We start from the raw sequence: 26,840 nt of genomic DNA on the forward strand, positions 1-26,840 counted from the left end.
GCAGGGGCATGGAGATGAGAAACAGGGTATTTTGGGGGACTGATAATACAAATAATGCATGTTTATTGGGTTTATGGAGCCCCCACTAGATGCCAGCCATTAGAGGAGGCACTTTCTAGGCGCCTCATTCAATCGGCACTCCAGGGGTATTGGGCAGGGGTGTGGGGAGGGTAGGAACTCTACCAGCCCAGAGGAGGCCACTGAGAAGCAGTAGCAGGGTTGGGCTTCAGGTCTTCCTGACTCCACAGCCCCCATGGACAGGCTCCTTCAGGGGTAGAGTGTGGGTGGCTGGGGAGGGGCCCGGTCGGGTAGTGCCTTGCCTTTAGGCTCAGGGAGTATATGGGGGGCAGAGAAGAGAGTCCCTTCGAATCTGCAGGATTCGAAGGAAACCTTCAGCTCAGCCTTCAAGAACTTATCACTTGGAGGAGGCAGAACGCAGCAAACCCTGATCAGGAGCAGCTAGTCAGTGCAGGGAAGCCCTGGCAGGGACAGGGATGGAGGGAGGGGCCCAGCAACCTCGGGCTGAGATATCCCTGGGGTGCTCATTTCCCATTGCCATGCCCCCCCTTACATGCCCCCTAAATCTGGAGGGCGCTGACATGCTGAGCAGACTCCAGAATCTCACTCAGAGCTTAGCAGCGGGTGGGATGAAAGCAGATGGGTGCATCAGGTTTCCAAATGACTTGGCATATGCAGTTGAGAAAACCAGGAAGCCAATCCGAAAGGAAAAAAGTTCAGGGAGAGTTGAGTGTGAGTATTTACGCAATTCTGCAGAGCTCTGGGAGCGGTGGGGTGCAGGCCTGCTGAGGCCTGTTGTTCTGTTTTGAAAAATCCCTCTTCCCCCTTGGGCCTGGGATCTGCAGCATGACGGAGCAGTGGAGGAGGCCTGGGGGAAAGGGTGGCAGTTTCCTAGCGTCTTGGGACTGTCTTGGGCCCCTGAGCCCCACTGCCCCATGTCTTTGTATAACTCAGGGATACAGAAGAGAATTGCTTAGCAGATCTTTCTCCCTAGTAAGGGGGTCACCTCGTTGGAGACAATGTCTGTGCTGCTCCCTGGAGTGGAAATAGAATGGAGAAGCAGCAGGGTGAGCTGAGCAAAGCATGGGTTCTAGACACACACAAGCCTGGTTCAAATACTGGCTCTGCCACTTTGAGTTGGAGAAACATATTGAACTATCCAAGCCTCAGTTTCTTCATCTGTGCAATGGGTGTAACAGCAGTTCTGCCTCCCAGAGTTACTGTGGCCACTAGGGAAAGTATCCAAAGGACCGGCACGGGTACAGACTTCCCTGAGATTCATTTGATAGTTGCCAAGTGAAGCACAAGTTCTAGCTCGGAGTGGACGTGAACAGTTCTTGATGACTGGCAGGAATCCACTGGTGCGGAGAGCAGGGAAGAGGGTCTGCTGCCCTGGGACTGTTGGGATATGAAGTTGGGGGCTGGACTTTGAAGTCTGAAGACCTGCGCTCTCGTCCTGAATCTGCCACTTCACGTTAGAGGACCTAGGGCAGTCACTTAAGCTTCTGGAGCCTCGACTTCTCAAACTCAGGGGTGTGGTAATCGCTCCTGTCTCACAGAGTTGGTGTGACAAGTTAGAGAGCGTATGAGAAGCTTCTGTGGGTGTCCAGCACATCGGGGAGGTGGGCGATGTTGGGCCTAGGAATGTCTCAGAGAAGCTGCCACAAGAGAGAATGTTCCCTGTTCTCCAGAGAACCTGTGTTCCTCTCCCCAGCGGTGCATCTCTGAAAATGGGAGGTGAATTTTACTTTAGGGGTCTTTCAAGTTCCAAGCAGAAGTCTGGACTGGCCGAAAAATCACATAGCCCTGCACAGAGCCTGGCATATAGAAGGTGCTCAGATCAGTAGTAGCTTCCAGCACTGCCATTATTTTTTGATTTATTTACTGGAGGGTTCCTAATTCCCAAAGTCTTCTTGGTGCACAGGAGGCCTGGCAAGTGGGCCTGGCAGCGACCAGTTACCTGCCTCTCACCGCCACTTGGACCCCCACCCCAGAATTCCTGTGTGTCGTTGCCAGCGGCCGGGTGTCCTGGTTCTTTCACTCTGGCTGCCATGAACTGAGCCAGTGTTTGATAATGTAGAAATTCATTTAGTCCTCAAAGACCACTCGTAACATTTTACAGAGGTGAGATATCTGGCATTTTTTTTTTTTTTAAGAGGTTAACTTAACCCCAAATCATACAGGCAGTAAGAGGCACATCTGGGCTTCAGACCAGCGCATCTGGCTTCAGAGCCCACGTGCTTAACCATTACCCTATTTTAGACTCTTGGTGCCGATGATAAGAACCGGTCTTCTGTGATTTAAGGCAGACAAGAAAATGTGCGTATACGATACACGGAACTGTGATGGTGAAGCGATACAGCTGGGCATCCAGGGCAGCTGGACCCTGGAACACAAACGCTGCCGAGATTCTCTGGTCTGCCCTTCCGTGCATGTGGGTTAGGCTCTCAGACCAGCCCGCTCCACATAGCTTCTGGCAGGGGCTAATTTAAGTTTTCTCAGCCTCCTGCAGGACCAGCTGAACCTCACCATTTCAGGTCTTGGAGTCCATAATCCCAGTGTAGTACTCTGATTGGCTTAGCCTGGCATGGGTGTAGATCTCTGGACCAATCAACGAGATCCAGTAAGGAAGGCTTCTCTGATTGGCCCAGATCGTGGCGGTCCCTGAGAAGGAAGGCGGGGGTCGGGTAGCAAGGTGGGAGCACTGCCCACCCGCTCCCTCTTCCTCTCCGTGGAACAGTGTGGTTGGGGTAGGTCGATAGTTCTCCAGAGGGTGAGAAGATTTGTACTGGCCTGAAAAACAAGTTGTTATCCTCTTAGACTGGTGTGGCCTGTTGGAAGCAAGAACAGAGTTCTGAATGTGTGACTGAAGTTGAGGAAGAAAATACCAGAAAAAGACAGGGTTCTGTAGGAGAGGGGAGAGAGCCCCTGAAGCAGGAGGGCTGGGGGCTGGGGGTGGGCCGGGATGAGCGGGAAGACAGGGGCCTCTGTAGTGGCCACATGTGTCTAAACAACAAGAGAAAATGAACACAAAACTGGAGACGTGGAGCAGTTGGGTCAGTCTCCTATTTGGCTAGAGATGCGATGTCTTTAGGAGGTGAGGCGACTGAGGCTCAGAGACAGGAAGCAGTTGGTCTCAGAATCTTCTCGCTTCCCTGCCGGGGACTGTTTCCATGGCACTCCTGGGAAAGCAGACCTTCTGATAATTAAGAGAAGTCACTTGGGAGCCCCGGTGGATCCTCCTTCTTAATGAGCTGGCGTGGTAATCCAGAGGAAGAGGGCCCATGGGCTTCCAGGGCTGGGGGGTGGAGCCTTTGCCTTCTCCCAACCCCACCTCACTGTCAGCAGGCCCCACACCCTCTCTAGGCTTTACTTCCCGGTGGGTACTGTGAGGACCCTGGCTTGAGGACCCGCAGGGCCACTGCTGACATTTTAGATGAGACCATGTTTTGCCCTGGGAGGCGCAGTGTCCCTGGCTCTCTCCCACTAAATGGCAGGAGCACTCCTCTTCACTGTGACCACCAGACTGCCCCCATTCCTTTTCCTTTTTTTTTTTTTTTTTTTTAATTTTATTTATTTATTGGAGAGAGAGAGAGCATGTGCATGCGAGAGCATGTGCGTGAGCAGGGGGTAGGGATAGAGGGAGAGGGAGAAGCAGACACCCTGCTGAGCTGGGAGTCTGATGTGGGGCTTGATCCTGGGACCTTGAAACCATGACCTGAGCCCAAGGCAGACTCTTAACTGAGTCACCCACGCCGCCCCCCCCCCCAATTCCCTTTCAAACACATACCGGAATATAGGCACCACCCCTGGTTGGAGACCCTATAGAAGGTTCTTAGACTTAGAATTCCAGGGTTTCCCTCCCACACTGGCCTACAGACTCACTGGCCTGGAGGGGAGAGGGGTACAGAACTCATTGGACAGTGGTTTGCCTTTAAGTAGCCTGACATTATCTGGGAAAAGGCTCCTCTTGGATTTTCTTAGTGGTCTGCGGTTAAGGGGACAGATGAGAGATTGTTACATATCTGCATACATTCTAAATTCCCAGCCTTGTGTATGTGTGTAATGTATAATTGTTCTTATATTGTGTATGTAATTTTTAATTATAAAAGTAATATATGGTATTTACACATGTAATGGAAGATATGTGCAGTGATATTTATTGCAGCAATATTTGTAACAGTAAGAAATCAGAAATGATCCGATTTACTCCAGTAGAGGATTAATTAAATAACTTATGATACAATGTTTTTTTTCAGCTATTGAAAATTAAATTGTAGGAAATGTGTAATCTCTTACAAAAATGTATATATATATTTACGTGAAGGGACAAAACACAGCTGCAAAATAGCAGGTTTAATCTGATTTCATTTTTAAAAAGTATTTTTATTTACACATACACTTTTTATTTATATAAATCTGGAGCTATATGCAGCAAACTCATAAATGTTTATCTCTACCAGGATTATGGAGACTTTCTCATCTGTAAATGTTTGAGTTTTTTATAAGCAGCATTGCCTTGATAACAGGAAGAAAATATATATAAGTGAGTGTATAGATAGATACAGTCGTACAGACAGTTTGGAATAAGACCCACAACGAAGGAAACAGAAGTCACTCCCGATGTTGCTAGAATGCACCCTGTAGGCCCCCTTTCGGTGTTTTTTTCTGTGTACAGAGGACCAGGCAGTGGTAAAGAGCACAGACTCAATATCATGTCTGTCCTTAGAGCTGGGTGACAGTTTACAAGTTCCTTAACGTCTCTAAATCTCAGTCTTCTCATCTGTCAAAGAGGAATAATAGGGCACCTGGGTGGCTTGGTCGGTTAAGCATCTGTTTTCTGCTCAGGTCATGATCCTGAAGTCCTGGGATTGAGTCCCCATCTGGGTGGATGGGTGGGTGGGGGGGGTCCCTGCTTAGCAGGGAGCCTGCTTCTCCCTCCCCTTCTGCCTGCTGCTTGTGCTCTCTCACTCTCTGTTTCTCTCTCTCTCTCTCTGTGTCCAAACAAAACAAAACAAAAAAGCAAACCAAAACACAAAAACCTACCTTAAAAAAAAGGTGGCGTAATAATCTTCCCTGCCCCAAAGGGTCATGGCTGTAAACGACGCGCATAGAGATATACATGCTGATGATATACAAAATGATATGCAGGGGAGGATCGAAGTGATGTGCGGGCGTCTGTGCAGCACTGTACGCTGCGCCCGCTCACTTCTCAGTAAACAGCAGTGTTTGTTAGAACTGTTGGCTGGGTGTGTGCTGCGTTTCAGGGTTTTGTCCCTCAGCTGCGGCCAGTGTGCCTTCCATCCAGCGTGTGCAGCTCACCCCCTGGCAAGTGCGAGGTGCTCTCACCACATCCTGGCTCCCACTGGGTTTTACTCAAAAAGCAAGAACAAAAACCCACAAACCTGAAGAACTTTTGCTACAAGCGTTTCATCTTTTTAAACCAGAAAGGCAGTAGGTACTCTTTATCAAAAATACATATTTTTAAAGATTTTATTTAGTTATCTGATAGAGACAGCGAGAGAGGGAACACAAGCAGGAGGAGTGGGAGAGGGAGAAGCAGGCTCTTAGCAGAGCAGGGAGCCCGACGCGGGGCTCACTGCCAGGACCCCAGGATCATGACCTGAGCCAAAGGCAAAGACTCGACGACAGAGCCACCCAGGCGTCCCTATCAAAAATATTTTAAAGAATAAAAGTGTCTAAAGGTAAAAAATGTAAGACCCCCTTGGTGTGCTCACCAAAATCCTCCTCCTGGAGAGTTGGTGACTATTAAGTTTGACGCGTAACCTCGCAGCCCCTGTTCTGTGTGTGAGGGTGTGTCTGCACCCACGGTGTGCATATGTCATTCTTTTAAAAGACAACTGGAATCACACTGTACCTTCTATCATATGCATCGATCAGTCAACAGCATGTTCTGGGCAACAAACTAGGGACAGCGTCCCACATTAGTACACACGCATGCAACCTTATTCTTTTTAAGGGCTGCCTGGTGGTTCATGGCTGGACTGTGCCATCATTTAACCATTTGCCAGCCGAGCTCTAGCACCAACTTGGCAGCTTCTGATTTCTTTACTCTTTTGAATAATGCTTTTGTAAGTTTCCATGTATGTTATCATCAGGTTTGGAGGATCTATTTCTAGAAAGAGAATTGCTGTCAAACGTATTTCTTAAAAGCCAGCGTTCTGTTCTTCTAGACTTAAAAGGTGGCCTAGCAAAAGCCTGGCAGTTCATGTATTTGGTCGTTCTTTTGGGAACAGTGTTCCGTGGGCCCCATGTGGTGTGGAGGGAGTGGCTGTGGACAAGGCAGAAATGGACTCTTTCCTTATGGATGTGATAATTTACGAAACACTCCCCACCCACCTGCTGCCATTGTTTCAATTCTTGTTGTAAAATGGGAGGAGAGAGGAGTATTTTTATTAGAACAGATTGCCTGGGGGAAACCCCCTTTGAATTGTCCTAGTCCAAACTGCATTCCCCGAGCCTGAGGTCCGTTGCTGCAGGGAGGGGCTACCTGGGTGGGCCCGATCTTGTGTAGCAGAAGGGGGAAGTAGCAGCTCTCCCGAAGGCTGGCTGGGAGGGGCCTGGGGGACCAACTGTGTGTCATTGTGAAAGTTGGTGGTTTCTGCTTTTCCTCTTTTTTCTCAGGCAGGGATTGGAGACCCTGATGGGGGGTGGCAGCTCCTGCCTCCCTCCTGGGAGCCTCATGCTAGGTCTGAGAAGCAGTCACTGTTGTGTCCGGATTTCCTGGGATGACGGGGCCAGCTCTTACTGGTGTTTGCAGGGAAGGTGGGCCCCAGGCCCTGTAGGAAGGAGGTGAGCCAGGCACCACCATTCTTCTCCAGGAGCCCAGAAGGGTGGTGATTCGTCCTGGCCTCCCAGGTAGTCAGCCACAGAGCCAGTTTCTCGTCTGGGTTTCTTGGTTTTGTACCTTCCCCTATAGCAGCTGTTGGTCCCTCCCTGGGCCAGATGGTCCTCCCAGGCCTGTCATCTGCTGCTATCTAGTTAGCTGGGACTGGGCTTAGAGACCAGTTTTCCTGATGGCTCCTAGGAGCCATAGCTATGCCCCAACCTAAAATTCTCCCAGCTCACCTGCCTCATGGCCAGAGCATTTACCAGGAGCAGGGCTTGGGGCCGAGTGCTTTCTCAGTGTCCTTTAATCCTCATGGTGACCCTGCAAAGTAATTCTGCTGGTATCACCACCCATGTGTCACACACGGGGAAACTGAGGGTTTCCTCAGGGAGGTTTGCTAATTGTCCTGACCCCTGCCTGTCTCCAACTTAACTGCTTCTGCCTCCCCTCCCTCCAGTCACGTTGCCCTGCCCCTCCAGGCCCTTCCACCAGATTGTTATCCCTGTCTGGAAATATCTTTCCCCAGATCCTGACCTCCTGTCTAAAAAAGCCACCCATCTGCCCCTGCCCCCACCATGAATCACATGGGGTTGTGTTGAGGGCCAGTTTTCATTGCTAGAGTAAAAGCCACATGAGGGTGGAGATTTGGGTTCAGCTCTGTGCCTAGAACTGTGCCTGGCACATAATAGATGTTCAATTAATATATGTTGAATGAAGGAACAGCGTGGAGGCCCTCAGCTGTGTTTCCTCCAAGTACTCCCTCCCTCCCTGCACTGTCTCACCTCCCTGACTATGGACTCTCCTATCCCTGTGCTCCCTTCTTACACAGTTAGGAATAGAGATTTACTGGTGTTGATGGCTGGCTGCTTCCACCACTAAACTTTGAGCTGCCCAAGGGCAAGGCCTTGGTTTACTTGGTTTGCTCTTGGCTAATGTCTGGCTCTGGAACAGTGAACAGTGAATGAACCAGTGAAATAGAAGAGCCAAGACTTGAACCGGTTCTCTGGTATTCAGGCCCCCCTCTTAGCATTGTGCTCCTTCCTGGTTTGAACCAGTTGGTCTGATTGAAGCTCTCCAGAACAGTAGGTGTCCTAGGACTGTGCTTCGGACCAGCTCCTTTCTAGAGCTAGATGAAGGCTTCCTGGGGGGCTGGTAGTTAGTTATGCAGCTTGGCAGCTTTTTGCATTAAGCATCACCAGTCTGCTCAAGGTGTTGCTTCCTTCTGAATTCTTATTTATTTATTTGTTTAAAGATTTTATTCATTTTAGAGAGAGCACCCTAGCAGGGGGAGGGAGAGAGAGAGAGAATCCCAAGCAGACTCTATGCTGAGTGTGGAACCGGACGTGGGCTCAGTCTCATGACCCTGAGATCATGAACTGAGCTGAAACCAAGAGTCAGATGCTCAACCCACTGAGCCACCCAGGTGCCCTGCCCTGCTCCTGAGTTTGTGTACTGATTTATTTTAATTTAATTTTTTTAAAAATTTGTTCATTACAAAGAGCATATGCATGAGTGTGGTAGGGGGGCAGAAGGAGAAGGAGAAGCAGACTCCCTGCTGAGCAGGTAGCCCCATGTGGGGTGTGATCCCAGGACACTGGACATCATGACCTGAGCCAAAGGCAGACACTTAACCATCTGAGCCACCCGGCACCCCCTGAATTTATTTTTTAATCAAGATGAAACTTAGCTGTTTTTCTGCCACGTAAAAGTTTATGTTAACTTATTAGTTGGAATGTTTCTTGAAAACATGACAATAAATATGCTTATTTCTATTTTAAAAAATGAAATTTTACCCTTGAAGACAGGAGAATTGGAGATTACTCTTCGTTGCATTGGATTTTTCTTGTAGTAGTGGGCGTGTGAAGGAAGACTGGTAGTGTTGGGTGTGTTTGAAAAAACATTTTATTTATGTCATTCCTGAAAGTCGTACGTGTTCATCATGGTAAATTTAAAAAATTGAGAAAAGTAGAAGAAACCTTGTCTGGTCTCATGATCCGTATGCAGCCAGTTTAGCAAGGTGACATATTTCTTCCAAGTCAGTTCATGTAGATCTCTGCCCTTTTCTCGGGGGAGGGAGCATCATGGGGACCATACCATATATTCAACTGGGTATCCTCCCCTTTCCTACTTAACCTAAGTAGTATATAAATACAGTATCTTAATATTGTGTTAAATATTATAACATTTAAATACATGTTAAATATTAATTTCATATATTAAATACATACTAAATGTTTAATATTGGTTGTTTTGTTTTGCTTTGGTGGGGGCAAAGGGGAGGGAGAGAATCTTAAGTGGACTCCATGCCTGGCGCAGGGCTTGATCTCACGACCCTGAGACCAGGACCTGTGCCAAAATCAAGAGTTGGACACTTAAGCGACTGAGCCACTCAAGCACCCCTAATATTGACATGTATTAATATGTATAATTCAGTGTTAAAATATTGAATAAAAATACTTAATAATACCAATAAAATACTGCCATGTGGCCACATATCACATTTTTCTTAATCTGTTCAGTCGTTTACCCTTTATCTTTCTTACCTCTCAATTTCTTGGTTTATCTTCCTGCGTTTGTGTATGTGTTCGTGTGTGCATGCGCACTTGCTTGATATGCCAGCTTAGATCCTTTTTGGAAAAGACAGAATATATTATATATTGAATATAAAGGCTTAAAATCACCCTCTCAGCTTTTTGCAGAAACGTATGATGGCCCGTGACCATCCAAGGCACAATTATTGCTGATTAAAATCACTCCCTGAACGGCTCAGGTCAGGGCTCTCTGCTCTGCAGGGAGCCTGCTTCCTCCTCTCTCTCTGCCTGCCTCTCTGCGTGCTTGTGATCTCTCTCTGTCAAATAAAAAAATAAAATCTTTAAAAAAAAAATTAAAAAAAAATCACTCCCTGAAAATCAAACAGTTAGGTTTTTTAAAAAAAATTTGTCGTTATTCCAATAGTGCTTTGATGAGCATCACTCTGCTTACTGTTTTTATGTTTAAGATGATTTCATTGGGGTAACTATCTAGATCTGGAATTGTGAGATCAGAAGAGTGTGGATACTTGAAAGATTCTTGCGATTTATTGCCCAGCTGCTTTCCTGAAATGCTCTTCAATTTATACTCTCTAATATTAGCAGGAAGGAAGGTGCGTGTCTCTATATATCTTTATATCAGTAGATCTGTTTTTAATTATCAGAACTTAGTTAAGTAGGAAATGGTATCTGTTAATTGATTTGGAACGTCTGTCTCTGAGTTCACACCCCAGGGCTGTAGGTGGAGGAATGTCCAATGAATACTCTGTCTGATTTTTGTCTTGCAGCTGACTTTGGTGTGTCTGCCAAGAATCTGAAAACTCTGCAGAAGCGAGATTCCTTCATAGGAACGCCTTACTGGTGAGCCTTGCAGTTTCTGGAATGGGAATGGTGGACTGAAGGTCAAACCTCAGACTCCCCGAGGTGACCTCTGGCTGCTGTAGAGCAGAGAGGACAGCAGCAAGGGCTCCTGGGTCAGCCTGCTGGGTCTGAGCCCAGGTGGCAGCCCTCGAGTGCTGTGACCTTGGCCAAGCTGCTTAGCTTCCCTGTGCCTCAGTTTCCTCCCCTGCGAAATCAGGGTTCACAGGTTGTTGTGAGCGTAACATGGGAAGATGCATATAGAAAATGCTCCATTAAGAACACCTGAACGGGAACCCCCAGAAAACAGTTCAATTCTTGATTAATTCAACAAGTACAGAGTGAATGGGAGGCCCTGGGCTGGGACTGTGAGGATGAACAGTTCCTACCCTCCTGTGAAGTTTCTCTGGACTTCTCTAGACCATTGTGTTTCCTTCTTTTCCAAAACTATTACTTAAACAAACAAACAAACACACAGAAAACCCATGAAAACTCTTTCAGTTTCATACCTAATTACTTTCTGTTTTTCACATGCATTCTCACTTGGGAGTTGAGCTCTTTCTTGCTTCCTTATTACTCACCCTTTCTTTCTCTCTCTCTCTGCCCTTTTATTCCTCTTTCTCCTGTTCTCTCCCATCCCTTCTCTCTGTGCTGTTGTATTCTCTCAGCCCACCGGTGCTCCCAGTTGGTCTCTGGCCACCCTCCCCTCTGCCTCCACCCGCCCCTTCCCCAGGACTCTGTGTTCTGGATTGTTGCTGCCATCTCGTGGCAGACATCAGGAACTGCAGCCGGACATGGTCATGAAGCCCCTCCCGAAGGCATCTTTCCAAGTGAAGACCATCGTAAGGAAGACAGTGGGATGGACCCTAATGCACATCGTGATTTGGGAGTGCCACCAACTCTCTGACACTGGCTTGTGGTGGTGCCTGACCCTGAATCTCTGAGAAGTGCCTGGGGAGGCCAGGTTCTTAGCCCTCTGTTGTCCTTGGTTGGTTCAGGATGGCCCCTGAGGTGGTGATGTGTGAGACCATGAAGGACACCCCGTACGACTACAAAGCTGACATCTGGTCCCTGGGCATCACTCTGATTGAGATGGCCCAGATTGAGCCCCCGCACCATGAGCTCAACCCCATGCGGGTCCTGCTCAAGATTGCCAAGTCGGATCCCCCCACTCTGCTCTCACCTTCCAAGTGGTAAGGAGCAAGGCCTGTCTGAGGGTGTTTGCTGCGTGGCCAGTGTGCCTGGGACATGGGGCAGGTGGGGTTGGGCAGGTGGAGGGCCAGGGTTCTCCTGGTCCTGCTAGGCCTGGGGGTCTCTGGGCCTTTCTGAGCCACCTGGGCCCTCCACTCCCTTTCCTGTCCTCTGTGCTCCTGACATGGACTGTCTGTCAGAACAGACTGTGTGAGCCAGGAAGGCGGATGCCACTGTGGGAGGAAGTGCTTAATCGGGCCCGGGGGAAGCCCTGGGCTGGGAATGGGGGCTCAGACTTAAACCCCCGTACTTCTCTGTTTTGCTCTGTGGCCTCGGGCAAATCCCTGCTCCGCTGATGTCCATGTCCCCATCTGTACAATGATGTTCATGATGAGAAGGTCATCTCGAAAGCCCTGTCGCCTTCGCTGCTTTCGCTCATGAAGGCGCCCTTTGTCTTCTGAGGGCCGTGTCCGGGAAGCACATGACTCCCAGGAGAGCAGAGTCTGTGACTTGGGAATTTTCTCAGTTCTTGCCCTACTCCAAGCTGACTGCCACCACCTGTGCCCCCCAGGTCTGTGGAGTTCCGCGACTTCCTGAAGACGGCCCTCGATAAGAACCCGGAGACCCGGCCCAGTGCTGCGCAGCTCCTGGAGGTACGTGGCTCCCCTGTCCTGGGGGTGGCTCCCTGCCCCCTCTGCCCTGCCCTTCCTTTGCACACGGAAGATGGGCGAGCTCACCCGTGACGTGGAAGCTGGGCATGTTGCTCCCCAACCCAGGCGATGGCCAGAAGAGCCACTCATTAATCAGCTGATACTCCCGGGGCTCTTGGACTGAGACACCGTCATGAAGGCAGCTCCCCCAGAGCCTGTCCTCACACCGCTTACATTCTCGTGGGGGAGACGGGCCACAGACAGCAGATAGGCGCCCATGCCAGGGAGACAAGGGCTCTGGGGAGAAAGGAAACAACTCAGAAGGGTGGGGGCCTGCGAGGGTGGCTGTCTGATAAAAAGAGGGCACAGAAGGGCTCTGTGTGAGCAGACACCCAGAGGGGCTGAGGGGCGAGGCGAGGGGTGCTGGGCAGCTGAGGCAAAGCATGATTGGGAGGAGTGAGGAGGCCAGGCGTGGAGCCAAGGGTGAGGGCAGAGATCAGAGAAGTGCGGGGTGTGTGCTCCCCAAGAGGATGCATACCCACCCCACCCCCCATACACGCACGCACTCGGATGCATTGCAGCAGGATGCAGGCTTCCAGAAGGAGAGCGGACGCTCAGGGGGAACGGTATTGTCTGTGTACCCAGTTGAGGCAGAGGGGGCCACACTTGTCCATTCATGGTGGACCCCCTCTCTGAACCCAGGTTTCCAGTGGGCAGCTGGCCTTTCAAAGACGGGCCAGCAGGCTGCGGTGCTCACTCTTTTCTGCAAGAAAGGGTCAGGCTGCGTAGGGTCATGTGGGGTCATGCAGGGTCTCCAAAGCCCAGACCAGGACTTGAGCTGTACCCTGTGTGTGGTGGGGTGCCCCTGAGGGTTGGACAAGGGACACAGTGTCCAACCTGTACTTCTCAGGGCCCCTCTGACTACTGTGTGAGGAATCTCTGGCCCTTGCATGGAGAAGGAGGTGATGGTTTCCTTGAAGCTTCTTGAAATACTGGAGGTAGCTGGGAGTTGCCCTTTGCCCAGGCTGGCGCCTCGTGCTTTGAAAGTGGCACACACCACCTGTCCTGCTGTCCTCAGGCCTGCTAGTCGCTGTCCCCATGCCGTCAACACTGATGAGAGACAAGGAGAAAGTGGCCTGGGTTCTGGGGAGGGGCCGCCCCTCCACACCTTGCCCACTGTGGTCCTTCCACACCAGTGACTCACGGTGTCTGATGTGTGTTGGGAGGAAAGGAAGAAGAGGCCATGCCAAGCACAGTCTTTGTGTGCAGCTGCTTCTCCTGGTACCTACTGTGTGCCAGGCACAGGGCCCTGGTTGGCATTCCAGGCTCCAGCTCCCCTCTGGCATGTGCAGCACAGTGATGGAGTGGGTGTGGACTGCGGCTCAGGAGTCCTGGATTCAGATTCTGGCTTTGCGCCGTGTTGGCTGTGAGACCCTGGGAGATTGGCTTCAGTTCTCTGTGACTCAGATCCCACTCTGAAATGGGGATAATGGTCATGCCCCTCCCTCAACAGGGTCGTTGTGAAGGTTAAGTGCAAAGATACCGTAGAGTGCTTAGCTTAACCTCCCCGGGCTGTGCTCAGCGAATGATGCTTTGAACTGCAAACGTCTGGAGTATCAGAGGCCTTATTTTCTGGGAATTGTGATGTTTGGTAGGGAAGTCAGAGGAGGAGTTGGGCCATCACTGTCAGAAGCTGGAGCTCCGAGCCGTTTGGGGCCAATTGTTTCCTGTAAGCGGGCGCCTCCTGGCCTGCTACATCCGGCCTCTAGGCCATCCAGGACATTCCACCAGGAAGAGACCAGCTGTCCTCCGTCCCCACGTGGCAGCCCTTAGAGCCTCAGCCCGAGTCAGGAATTTTTGTTACATAGTTGGAAACAATGTCCCGCCAGGGGATTCTTAGTGCAAGACAGAAAGGGTTGCAGAGAAAGGAGTGATCCCTTGAGATAAAAAAAAAAAAAGATGCCTTTCAGGGCTTAGGCTGCTGTCAGCTTTGTTCTTGTGCCTCTTTATTTCTGGGCAGAGGGGGCGGGGGAGGGGGGGGCGAGCATGGCCTGCCTGAGGTCACCTGGCTTTGAATGACAGGTAGGGGCCTCCAGATCTTGGCTTCCCAGTGCCCCTGCAGAGCTGTTCATGCCCCTTGTTTCTGCCTGCTTCCGGGAGCTTCCTCCAAGCCCCTCATGCTGTGAGTTGACACTGGTTTCTGATTCATGCCCTCACTTACACAGAGATTTGGGGGACCTTGTCACATAGCAATCAGGGACCTGGGCTCTGAGGTTACGCTTGACCACCCGGACTAGGAGTCGTTCTCACTCTGTGCCTCAGTTTCCTCATCTGTGAGATGTGGGTAGTGCTCCCTTGGTGCAATTGTATGAGTGAATGAGGTTCTGTACGTGCCGTGTTTTTAGCACAATGGCTATCACTCAGGGGCTCCGGGAACACTTGTTGAGTTGGTTGTAAGCCTGCTGCATGGTGTCCCAGCCGTTCGTGTCAGGGTCACGTGTGACTCAGTTGTTGGACCCGGCGGCTGGCTCCAGGCTTCTCCCAGGGACCCAGCCACGGCAGCCACAGTTGATCCTCCCCTTTGCCACCGTCAGCACTTGGTTTCTGGGTCCCCATAGATTCTTGGTGTCTTCCCTTCTCCCTGGTCACTCCTTCATAGCATCCCCCCCCCCCCGTTCCTCTTCCCTGCGACTGATCACCGTGGAAGTGCACCAGCTGTAACCCCCGCCCCCCGCCAAGTCTTCGCTCACCTTGAGGGTCCCACCTGGTTTGCAGCGACGGCCACATTTCCCCTGCAGCCCACACTGCTCCACCTGCCCCAGGTGCCCGCAGCCAGCCCCTTACTCTCTGCCCCCGTGTGGACATCCACACCCGAGTGCCCTCCGCTTTCCCCACATATGCTCCACTGATGTCCCGTCTCAGGGAGTAGCAACCCACCTGCTCAGCCCTTGGGGCCCAAACCTTGCAAGCATCGTTGGTGCTGATGTTTCTTGTGTGCGTCATATACATTCTGTCAGGAAGTCCTATAGTCCCAGTCTTCAGAATGTGCCCTGAGTCCGACCACTTTGCACCATTTCCATTGCAACCATAGGTCTGAGCTGCCCCCATGACTTTCGCTTTGATTATTACCTCCTGGCTGGTCTTGCTGTCCTCCTTCAGTCTGTTCTCAGCACAGCAGCCAAAGGGAAACCTTAACATGTATGTCAGTTCTCATCCCTCCCTGGTCCAAAGCCCCTTAAATAGCTCCCCTCTCACTCGGGCTAAACTCCAGAGTCTCGGTGACCTGCAGGGTCCTACACGATCTGCCCACCCCGTTTTGACCCCTCACTCAATGCCAGCCACTCTCGCCTCCTTACTGTATTTCAGCCACTCTGGGCATGCAGCTGCCTCGGGGCCTTTGCACAGCTCTTCACACTGACTGTAATGTTTTTTCCTGATGTCTCCATTGTTGGCTCTCTTCTTTAAGTCCTTGCTCTTCTCAGTGGGCTTTACCCACCACCCTATTTCAAACTGGAAACCAGCCACTTCTACTCCCAACATATTCTCAGTTCTCCTTTCCCTTCCCTACTTTTGATTTTTCCATGGTGTACTTGTTTATTTAATTTATTGTTGATCTCTAGCATGTCCACTCCCTGAGGACAGCAGTCTTTGTTTTGTACACTGATGTGTCCCAAGCATCCAGAACAGTGTCTGTTATGTACAGGGCCCTCAACAAATATTCATTAACGTTTTTACTTAACTGTAGTGTAACTGTTTCTCCATACTGGTACTATTCTAAATGTTTAGCAAATGTTAACACTTTAATCCTTATAATAACCCTGTGAAGTAGGTACTATTCCCATTTCCATCAAACAGGTGATAAAACTGAGGCACAGAGAGGTTAGGTAGCCTGCACAAGATCACACAGCTTGTAAGAGACAGCTGGGATTCTCATCCTGGTTGTGTCATTCCAAAGCCTGTTGTCTTGACCACTCTGGTAAGCCTCCTCTCTGAATGATTTAAAGAGAGGAAGAAGGAGTGAGAGAGTGAAGGTTAGATGGGAGGGAGTGGGGCACTGGACAGATGCTGACAACTGGAACCTTGAAAGTGGCGTCAGGCATTTTCTAAAGCCAGCCTCGGAGTGCAGGACACCCTGGCTGATGGTTTCTAAGCACATCAAGGAAAATCAGGCTCCTTCTTGGAAAGGATGTATGTGTAGATGGCAGGAGGGGTCCTGGCCAGTGGCCGTTTGGGGCTTCCTGCAGAGATGACACCGAACAGCTGTGCCTCTTCCTGAAAGAGCTGACAGCTAAGTTCCCCTCTGATCTGGGCCTCCTGTGGGGGTGCCCGAGCGTCTTTCTGGGGCCCTGTGTGCCCGACCAGCCTGTCCTCACTCAGGCATACTGTGCACTTCCTGCCCAGGAAGGCCCTGGCCCTCCTGGCAACAGGGTTCTTCCTCTCTCCTGGGCCTTGATGGCTCGGGGTTGGGGTCTTCTCTCCTTCAGACACATCCCTGGAGTTAGTGGTGCTGAGGCAGTAAGGGAGGTGGTCTGTGCTTTCTGTTCCAGGGAAGTTGACAAAACAGTGTTTTGGGCCTTATCAGCCCCTGGAGGGCCTGCCTTGTCAGCCGTGCCTGCCTGGGGATTCCAGGATTGGCATCCGGGGGACCTGTGTCGCTCACCTGCTCCTCTGGCAAAGGGCTTTCTTCCCCAGGTTGTCCTCTTCCTAAGGACCCTAGGGTGCCCATGGGAGGCAGTGGGCAGATGGTCTAGCCCCAAGAAAGCAAGACTCCTGGCCATGCTGGAAAGCCACTGAGTTGGTCAACGTGTAGCGTACCGTGGTGAAAACTTGGTATTTCCAGAAGCCTGTGCCTGCCTTCTTTAGTTCTGCTGCATCTGCTTCAGCAACTGCCGTGATGTGTCCCGTGGCTCCTTGCTCAGATTCGTGTGTGAGGTCGGGCAGTGCGAGGCTCAGGAACCTTCGGGATCTGATTCTCACCCTCAGTTCCAAAAAGTGTGCTCTTTGGGGGGTGCAGGAGGAGGGATGGCTCGGGGGGCAACCAATGCCTTGAAGGCTTGTCTAACTGTGCTGCTGGTGGTGACAGTGTGATGGTGGTGACAGGTGCTGGAGGTGATGCTGAGGAGTCCATACTTGGAGCACTTACTGTAGGGCTTACAACAGCTCTGCTATTATTCCCAGTATACAGATGAGTTAACTGAGGTTTAGAGAGGTTGAGTGACTCGCCCAAGCTGGTGGTGGAAGTGGCATTTCATCCCAGACAGATTTCCTCTGAAGCCAGTACTCTCACCACGACACCCTCCTGCCTCCTGTGATGAGTAAGTCCTTATTAGCTCCTACTCATGACCTTTTGGAACCAAACAGATGGACACCTTTAAAGGATAACCAGTAATACCACCTCTCAGCTGCACCCTCCAGCAACTTCTGAGAAGAAAGTCTCAGCTTCTCACTATGGCTCTAGGACCCTGCACGCACCACTCTGTGCTTCCTCCTCTGGCCCCTCTTCTGTCTCCCACAAGCCCTGCCACCCTGGCCTTCTAGCTGTGCCTCCAGCCTGCCAGACTCAGTCTGGCCTCAGGGCCCTTGCACTCGCTGCTCCCCTGCCTGGAACTCTCTGTGCCCAGATCTTTTCCCAGCCAGCTGGAATGTCGCCTCCTCAGGGAGACTCCTGTAACCATAGACTAAGCAGCCTCCACCGCCCAGGCCAGGCCCATGTGGTTTCAGCCTCATGCCGTCCCGTTACCCGATTTGACATGATCTTTTTTTTTTTTTTTTTTTAAATACTTTATGTATTTGTTTCTTAGAGAGCGAGAGAGTGCATACAAGCTGGGGGAAATGGCAGAGAGAAAGGGAGAAGCAGACTCCCTGCTGCATAGGGAGCCCAAGCAGGGGTCCAAGGATCATGACCTAAGCCAAAGGCAGATGCCTAACTGACTGAGCCACCAGGGAATCCCCATCTGTTACGATCTTGTGTGTCATTCGGCTGCATACCTATTCTCTTCCACTCGGCGGCAAGCCCGCAGGGGCAGGGACTGTGCCCAGACTGTTGTTCACCCTTCTCTCAGCGCTTGGCACATCACTGGCCTCAACATGTGGCCAGGGCCCAGATCAGTGAATGAATGGGCCGTGGGAGAGAGCAAAAAGAAATTTAAAAAAAAATTTTTTAAAGAATTTATTTATTTATTTGACGTAGAACAAGAGAGCACAGCAGGGGGAGCAGTAGGCAGAGGGAAAAGCAGGCTCCCCACTGAGTGGGGAGCCCAACATGGGGCTTGATCCCAGGACCCTGTGATCATAACCTGAGCCAAAGGCAGACCTTAACTGACTGAGCCACCCAGTTGCACCAAGAAATGAAATTCTTAAAATCTGCACTAGTCCGGACTAACTAGAGAAGGCCAGGCTGGTTTAGGGCTCTTTGAAAGGAGCGAGGGTTATTCCTTTCAGGTCAGAGATAGGTGCTTGAGTGGAAGGGGGTGTTGTCTCATGACCTTCCACAGATGAACTCTTCTAAATGAACAGGCACATAACAATGGTTCGTGATGGACCTGTCAGTGGTGAACGTGTTTACCAGGTGCCGAAAATGTCGTCTTCATCATGTACATACTTCCCTGCAATCTCACTGATGCTCTTCCTCCACGGATCAATTTTCCGACTGTGAAAGCAGTAGATGTCATCAGAGCCTTCCTCTAAATTTCAAATAAGCAAACTCCAACTTAATGACACCCGCCTGCTCCCCTAATACACACACGACATCCTTTTCTCTGGGTGAGCAGTCATCTCACATCCTCGTCCACACCCCGGGGCTGGGGATTAGACGCCCGAGAGAGACTTCTGCTAGGGAAGGTGCTTGTGACCATTTAACATCTGCTGAGGCCTTCAGAGCTTTGGTGTTTTGCAAGCTGTGTGAAAGAGCCGTCATTATTGTAGAGATGTGACATTTTTGCCAATGCCTAGGGTAGAACTTACATGACGCTCCCTTAAGAATTTGCAAACACACGTGTTCCTAAAAACCTATGTACATGCACACGTTCATAGCCTTATTCATAATCGCCCAAAACAGGAAATGACACAAATGTCTGTCAGGAGCAGAATGGATAAACAGGTCGTGACCTCTCCATATGGTAGAATACTGTATGGGAATGAAAAAGGACCAGTTTACCGATATATGCAATGAGGGAGGCGACTTTTATGGTCTCAACCACCATGCCAGCCATGGAGGGCTGCACACTGTGTGATTCTGTTCACATGGAATTGAGGGAACAGGCGAAACTAGTTCCCGGAGCTGAGCAGCTGTGGGGAGTGGGCTTGATGATAAGGAGACAGAAAACTTCAGTGTCTGCAGGTGGGCATGGTTATACCACGAGTGGAAATGTCATTGAGCTTAGTAATTTGTGAACTTGACTCGGTATAAGTAACACTTCAATAAAGTATATGTAGTTGATATATTATTTTAAGATTTTACTTATTTGAGAGAGAACGAGAGCAAGCAGAGGGAGAGGGACAAGCAGACTCTGCACTGAGTGCAGAGCCCGATGTGGGACTCGATCTCAGGACCCCAGGACCCTGGCCTGAGCCGAAATCAAGAGTCAGACGTTCAACCTACTGAGCCATCCAGGCGCCCCTATAGTAGATATTTTAAAACCATATATTAAAACCTTTTAAAAAAGCAAACAAATGCACAGACAACCCCCCAAACATCGCTTGAGCTCCTGCTTTGAGCTAAACACTTCCTTATACATTATCCTGGTTAACCCCTATGACCTCCTTGTAGGTTTGCCACTATCGTCTCGGCTTTGTAAATGAGCCTGCAGCTCAGAGAAGGAAAGCGATGTGCTCCGTGTTGCACAGTGGCTGGGGTCAGAGCGAGGGTTCAGCCTTTTCCATCACACACAGGACTTCGTGAGCCCCCTCCAGTCTCCCTCACCAAGTACACGTTCACCTTGCACTCAGGGATGCCACTGCTTCTCTGCTTGGGAGATGGCCCCCCCGAGCCCTCACCTGCCCCTCCTGCACCCTCCAGCCTAAAGTGGTTCTAATCCAGGTGTGTCTCGCCCCTCAGCATCCCTTTGTCAGCAGCGTCACCAGCAACAAGGCTTTGCGGGAGCTGGTGGCCGAGGCCAAGGCTGAAGTGATGGAGGAGATCGAGGATGGCCGGGAGGAGGGGGAAGAGGAGGACTCCACGGATGCCACCTCTGTAAGCCTTGGGAAAGCGGGTACTGAGGAGGGATGGGATCCCGGCAAGCCTTGGGTGCTATAGGAGGGGACCTGGGGGCGGGGCACAGGAAAGATTCCTGTTTCTCCCCAGCTTAGGGATTTTAGCCCCCCACACCACAGGTTATGTAAGTCAGCACATGGGCCAGAGTGAGGCAGTGGGGGTGTGTTGGCCAGATTCTGTAAGTTTTCAAGAAAGAGCAGTAATCTAGATTTTCACATGGGATCTTCCAATTTTTAACTGTTCGTAGCTGACTCATTGCTTCCCTGCCTTTTTCCTGTTGTGGCTCAGATGTGAAACGAAAATGTTTTTAGCGCCCTGTGGGATAAATGCAGATAAAGACTGTGCGTGACCAGAGGCAACAGGCCGAGGGCTCCGGGCACCCCAGACCCTGTCTCTCTGCCCCTAGTGCCCAGGGGACCCAGGTCTTGACCCATTTGTAACCTATCAGCAGCTCTTCAGCACTTGGCTAAATTTAAATTTAAATAAAAGCTAATTTAAATTTTTTAAAAACATTCAAGCCAAGCAAAACATTTCTGTAGGCTGGATTCTGTCCTGAGCTGCTGCTTTCACATCCCTGGTCTGAGCCACTTGGGAAGGGCCTCTTCCAGGAGGGAAACTTGCTGTCCAGATGGTGCCGTGAAGCGTGTGAGGCAGGGGCTGGTCTCGTCTGTCAGGGAATGGACGGTATAACACTGTCTCGAGTTTAATGGAATCCTAGGAGAAGCCAGAGCCTGGCCTGAATCCTTACCAGGATGAGGAAGGGAAACACAGAGGAGGAGGTACAGAATCAGCACAGCAGCCGTAGCCTTTTATGGAGTCCTCACTGGGTGCTGGGCACTCTGCAACTCTGCGGGGAGAACCAGGCCTCCATTTTAGAGATGGGCAAAGTGAGGTCTGAGGAATGACGTGTCTGGTTGAGCCGATAGGCGGCAGGGCCAGGTGTATAAAAACCGTGGTGGGAGAGGGAGGTGGTGTGTCCAGAGCCTGGCTCCAGGAGAATGCAGCAGACAGCAAGTTTGGGGAGGGAGGCAGAAAGTAGTCACACCGGCCTGGTTCTCCACAGGCAGGAGGCTGATCTTGTTGCGAGGGCAGTGGGTTTCAGGCAAGGGCTGGGCTTTGGTGTGGTGATGATAGGATCAGATCTGAATGTCTGAACCATCATTCTAGGGGTGTTGAATAAGGAGGTGGCTTAGAGTTCCTTCTGGAAGCTTCCATATTGAAGGTTAAAACAGTGGCCATTAGGACCCAAGGGAATGCTTTGGTGTGATTCCATCAATATCTTATTTGAAAACAAGCAAACTAACCTGTAACACTTAGAGATCAACGTCAGGACAACTCTTATGTCAAGAGGAGAGACAGACATAGGCAGGGTGTCTCTGAGGGGGGCAGTGTTCCACTCCTGACATGGAAGGTGGCTGTGTGGGTGCTCACTTTATTCATTCAGTGGGTGTTTATGTTTTATCCACAGAAGTGGGTGTTCTATTGCACAATGGCAATGTTTCCCGTACTTACCACCCCCCAGAAGCTCTAAGACAAAACAAAACTTTAGAAACTTTGTGGATGAGGGATTGAATCTAGCTCCTGGATAGTTTTGGTTTGGTTTTTATGTAACTAAAGAAAAACAAAACAAAACAAAACAAAACAACAACAACCCCAAAACTTGAATTAGTTTCTGTCTAAAAATCAGGTGGTGTCAGGTAAAAGTCCAGATTCTACCTTGTCTCAAAAAATTGGAAGGTCTGTCTCACATTGTCACAGTTAGCTGGAGCAGAGTGGCCACTGTCACCTTTAGACAGGGGATGAGCTGTCCAGCTGCCCACAGTTGCCTCTGCTCCTAGAAGGAAGAACAGGTATTCAGTTAATTCCCAACAAGTAGTAATTCTGTTGTTGGTAGACAGTAGGGAGTAGTGAGGACTGTGGCTCACTGGAGAGGGATAACAATGGTACTTCCTTGGTCCCGGCCTACTTCATCTTGTGAGTGTCTGACTTTCCGGCCTGCTGCATCTCTGACTCTTGTCTTAGACATACAATAGCATGGTTTTAATTCTTGTTTTTCTTCCTAGCCTCTGGGGAACCATACTCGAGACTCTTCTGAGGTGAGTCAGCTGAGTCTCAATACCGACAAGCTTCTCAAAGAAACATCCTTCACCCCACTGCCGCCCGGCCAGCCTCAGGACAGTGTGAATGGGCCCAGCCAGCCCTCTGGGGACAGATCCCTCCAAACCACCAACCCCCCAGATGTGGCTCCTGGAAATGAGAATGGCCTGGCAGTGCCAGCACCCTTCCGGAAGTCCCGGCCAGTGTCCATGGATGCCAGAATTCAGGTATCTGAGGAGAAGCAAGTCGCTGACCAGGGAGGGAACCTCAGTCCAACAGCCAACAAGTCCCAAAAAGCAAGCCAGAGCCGTCCCAACAGCAGTGCCCTGGAGACCTTGGGTGCCGAGAAGTTAGCCAACGGCAGCCTGGAGCTCCCCACCCAGGCCGCCCCGGGCCCATCCAAGAGGGACTCAGACTGTGGGAGCCTCTCCACCTCCGAGAGCATGGACTACAGCACCTCCCTCTCAGCCGACCTGTCCCTGAACAGAGAAACAGGCTCTCTGTCCCTCAAGGTAATGCCACCTCTTTGCCCGCAGGTTTGGGACCGGAGTGTGTAGGACGTGCTTCCACCCAGTTTTGGTTTTCGAAGCAGTTAGCAGCTGCCTTCCATTTTAAGTGGATCATGAGGGATTGCGCGTCTGTGAAGAGCTTTGAGCTCAACTCCTAGTGTAATCTCCAGAGTATCTGAGCTCCGTCTGGGATTTAGTCACGCCGGGTGGTTGGCTCAGGTTTAAATTTCAAATTGTGTGTCTCTTTAAATCAGGTTTGGTGAAGCTCGGGTGGGAGAAGTCAAGGAGGGAAGTTCTCTTATCTGGGGGTCTGCCATGTAGTCCCGCGGCTGACTGGTCGAGTCATGTATAGGGAGTGGGCTGGAGGCACTCTTGGGGCTCAGTTGGCCTTTCTGGAGGTGGGTAACATTGTGAACAACAGTAGCCCCTGAGCTTGAGGGCTCAGCGTGGAGGCCAGCACTGTGAAGTGCTTAAAAGAAGACAGAGGCCCCTTCATCCTCTCCGTGTACAGACAAGCAAACGGAGGCTTCGGTGGAGTGTGGAGAGCTGCCCAGACCCACAGACTGTGGGCTTCGAACCCCACATGCCATTCTGCTTTCCCTCTAGAACGGCTGACCCCTCCCCCACCCACACTGATAAATCTTAGGAGGTCCTTGAACTCACCCTTGGCCACTTGACCAGGCCACACTGGTCAGTCAAGTGATTTTAGGGATGATACTGTAGCATTTTGTTTTTTCCTCCCATTGTTTACTTGGTGGAAACCATGCAGTAGAGACTCAAAAATATTTGCTAAATGAAGGGAAGTGAAAGAGGGACGAGGAGGCAGCCAGCCCAACAATTAGCTTCAGGAGGAGAAGGAAAGCCCAGTTCTAACATGTCACCAGGATGAGCACAGACAGCTTATATACATGTGGCATCGGGGCCCATCACCTGCCTTAAGACAGGTAACCTGTCTCTCCTCTGCTTAAAAAAAATTACCAAGCCAAAAAAAAAAAAAAGTAATTATAAAAAATAAAGGCCAGAGCAGGGTCTCCCCTGCCTGTTCTCAAGGGTGTCGAGAACATTCCTTTGCTGGCCGACTGGCAACGAGTCAGGGAACACGGCCGTTCTGGAAAGAGTCCACGGGCTGCGTCAGCACCCGTGCAGCGGGATGAGGAGCCTGTCACCTCGGCGGGGTGAGGGGAGGGCAGGAGGTTCTGTGACCAGTGGTAGTCCTGGTGTGAGGGCTCCAGCCCTGGGCTCCCTTCTTCCCTGCCACTGCCATCTCTCACCGGTAGTCTTGAGTTGAGCCCTGGGAAGCCGAGCTGGGTAGGGTAGGAGGACGAGAGTCGGGCGTGGCCGCTCAGTGCCCGTGGTGTCTGGGGTTCAGGAGAGCCGAGCCCTCAGGGAGTGAGGGCCGGCGCTGGTCCTGCTGAGCAGGAGTGGGGCTTCAGAGCCCGCTTGAGGGGAAGGAGTGCAATAAGCTGCCCTGGCCTCCCTCTCTTTTCTGGCTGGATGGCCCTTGGGGCGGAGTTGGGAACCCAGGGCTGGGCTATTCCAGGAAGGGCCTTGGAAGCCTGTTGAGGTCAGAAGGGGAGATGCCATGTTGACTCTAGGGCAAGCCCACAGGCTCTCTGCTGAATCAGGACCAGTTTTCAGAGGGTATTTGACCCCCCCAACCCCCCCCCCACCCCCCCCCCCCGCCGGAGTCCTGGCAGCTCTCTGTGATTACTTGCGTCTGAAATGCATGATTAGTCACAGGAGAAGGTGAAGATGGAGAATAATTCTATGGGGGCTGCTCCAGATGGGTGTGGCCTCCTGTGGAGTTCGGGTCAGCTCGGGTTTGGCTTCCAAATCTGTTACAAACTTCAGTTTCCCGGGCTCTTTGGATTTGGCACTGTGGGTAAGAGAGTGTAGTTTGCAGTCGTAACTGTTGGATATAAATACCAAGTACTGAACGGTTGCCGTGAGCTGGGCTCTGTGCTGTGTCCCCCACACATTCTCTCACTGTATCTCTGTAACCACCCTGGGAGGTAAGCACTGCTGTTCTCGTCCTCTGACAAGTTTAGGAAACTGAGGCTTGGGCAGGACGAGGGCCTTGCTCAGGGTCTCAGGGCCAGTGCACAGTGGAGGGAGGATTAGAACCTGGTTCTTTCTGGTGCCACGTCCTCTGTGTGAGACTGCTGGCAGCCAGATGTCGGGCTGGGGGGCAGTGTTTGAAGGCATAGATTGGGGGAGTCGAGGGGTTAAGCTTAGACACTCAGGACCCCAAGTTTGGAAGCTTGGGGCGAGAAGGGGATGATGGAGAGCTGTGTTCTACCTGGATGTTGAAGCTACGGGACCAAGAAGGCTGTGGACCACCCCCCTGTGTCACCCACAGATTTTTAGCTGAAATCCTGAGCTTTGCCTAATGATTCTGCCCTGCCAGGACTCAAGGCTTCACAATAAAACCCTCAAGAGGACACGCAAGTTTGTGGTGGATGGTGTCGAGGTGAGCATCACCACCTCTAAGATCATCAGCGAGGATGAGAAGAAGGATGAGGAGATGCGGTTTCTCAGGCAAGCCTGGGATGGGCCGCTGATGGCGGTAATGTGGAGGGTGTGGTGCGAAGGGAGGGTTGTAGGCTACTTTGGGTAGAGAACTCCCTGCAGCGTGAAGTGAGGGATCAAGGACACAAAAGGCAACTGGTTTTGCTCCTGCACCTCCCAGTACCCCATCCATTCATCTGCCCATCCTATCCTATCTATTTACTCATCCACCTGCCCATCATTTACCATTCTGTCCACCCACTCATCTACTCACCATCTGTCTACCCACCCATCCATCCATCTACCCACATATCCATCCACTCATCCACTTACCCATCCATCTACCTGTCTCTCCACCCACTCAACTACCCATCATCCATCTACTCACCCACCACACACCCACTCTCCCATTCATCCATCCATCCATTCACTCACCATCTACCCACCCATCCATCCATCCATCTACTCACCCACCCACCCTCCCACTTACCCATCTACCCATTCATTCACCCACCCATCCATCCACTCACCTGCCACCTATCCCTCCACTCATCTACCCACCCATCTATCTATCCATCCATCTACTCACCTACCTACCCACCCATCCATCCACTCACCCACACACCCATACATCCACCCACCACCCATCTATCCATCATTCTACTCACCCACCTACCCATCCATCCACCTATTCACCCACCCACCCATCCACCTACTTGCCCACCCATCCATCCACTCACTCACTCACCCATCCAGTCACCCACCCACCCATACATCTGCCCACCCACCCATCTACTCACCCACCCACTCACCATCCACCCACCCATTCATCTATCCATCCATCCACTCATTCACTCACCCACCTGTCCATCTGCTCACTCACTCCCCCATCCATCGATGCATCTACCAAGTTGGGGGACATAGTAGCGATCCAGATAGATGAGGCTGTTGCCGTTGTAGAACTTACATGTAATGGGCCAACACATGACACACAAAGTCATCCCTGTTGTGGTACATGCTGTGAAGGAAGTGATGGGTGATATGATAGCCCTTGGGTTGGGGGAGGCTGCTCTGGGTGTGGGAGACCCTGAGTGGAGCGGTGGCGGGAGCACAGAGCGAGCTGCAAAGCTAAGGCCTGAGGACTGACTGTGGCTTGTTTAAGAAGCCGAGAGGATAGGGCTGGAGTGTGAAGCGCAACGGCAGAAGTCCCGTGGGCTGCGGGCCGGAGTGGAGTGCAGATTTTGTCTTGGGTACAGCCAGAGTAGAAAAGCTGGAGAGTGACTGGCTCTTGTGTCCCTTTTGAAAGATGGCTCTAGCAGCTGCAGGAGTATGGGCTGTAGAGGGCAACAGTGACATAGGGTGACAGCGAGACCCTGTCCAGCCCAGCTGGGCTGGGAAGGGGGAAGAAGGGGTCAGTTC

General features: G+C 51.2%; 1 protein-coding gene across 1 annotated transcript in view; it reads left to right on the forward strand.

Moving 5' to 3' along the window:
• The window catches only part of STK10 (serine/threonine kinase 10), a 122,733-nt gene that overhangs the window by 63,154 nt on the left and 32,739 nt on the right, over nucleotides 1–26,840 (forward strand). The window contains exons 5-10 of the mRNA XM_045999580.1: nucleotides 10,185–10,257; nucleotides 11,253–11,447; nucleotides 12,017–12,098; nucleotides 20,152–20,286; nucleotides 22,371–22,916; nucleotides 25,321–25,451. Coding sequence (XP_045855536.1) covers nucleotides 10,185–10,257; nucleotides 11,253–11,447; nucleotides 12,017–12,098; nucleotides 20,152–20,286; nucleotides 22,371–22,916; nucleotides 25,321–25,451 — 1,162 coding nt within the window. The remainder of the gene's footprint in view (nucleotides 1–10,184; nucleotides 10,258–11,252; nucleotides 11,448–12,016; nucleotides 12,099–20,151; nucleotides 20,287–22,370; nucleotides 22,917–25,320; nucleotides 25,452–26,840) is intronic.

This window comes from Meles meles, chromosome 3 (assembly GCF_922984935.1).
Source record: "Meles meles chromosome 3, mMelMel3.1 paternal haplotype, whole genome shotgun sequence".
NCBI classification, from domain to species: Eukaryota; Metazoa; Chordata; class Mammalia; order Carnivora; family Mustelidae; genus Meles; species Meles meles.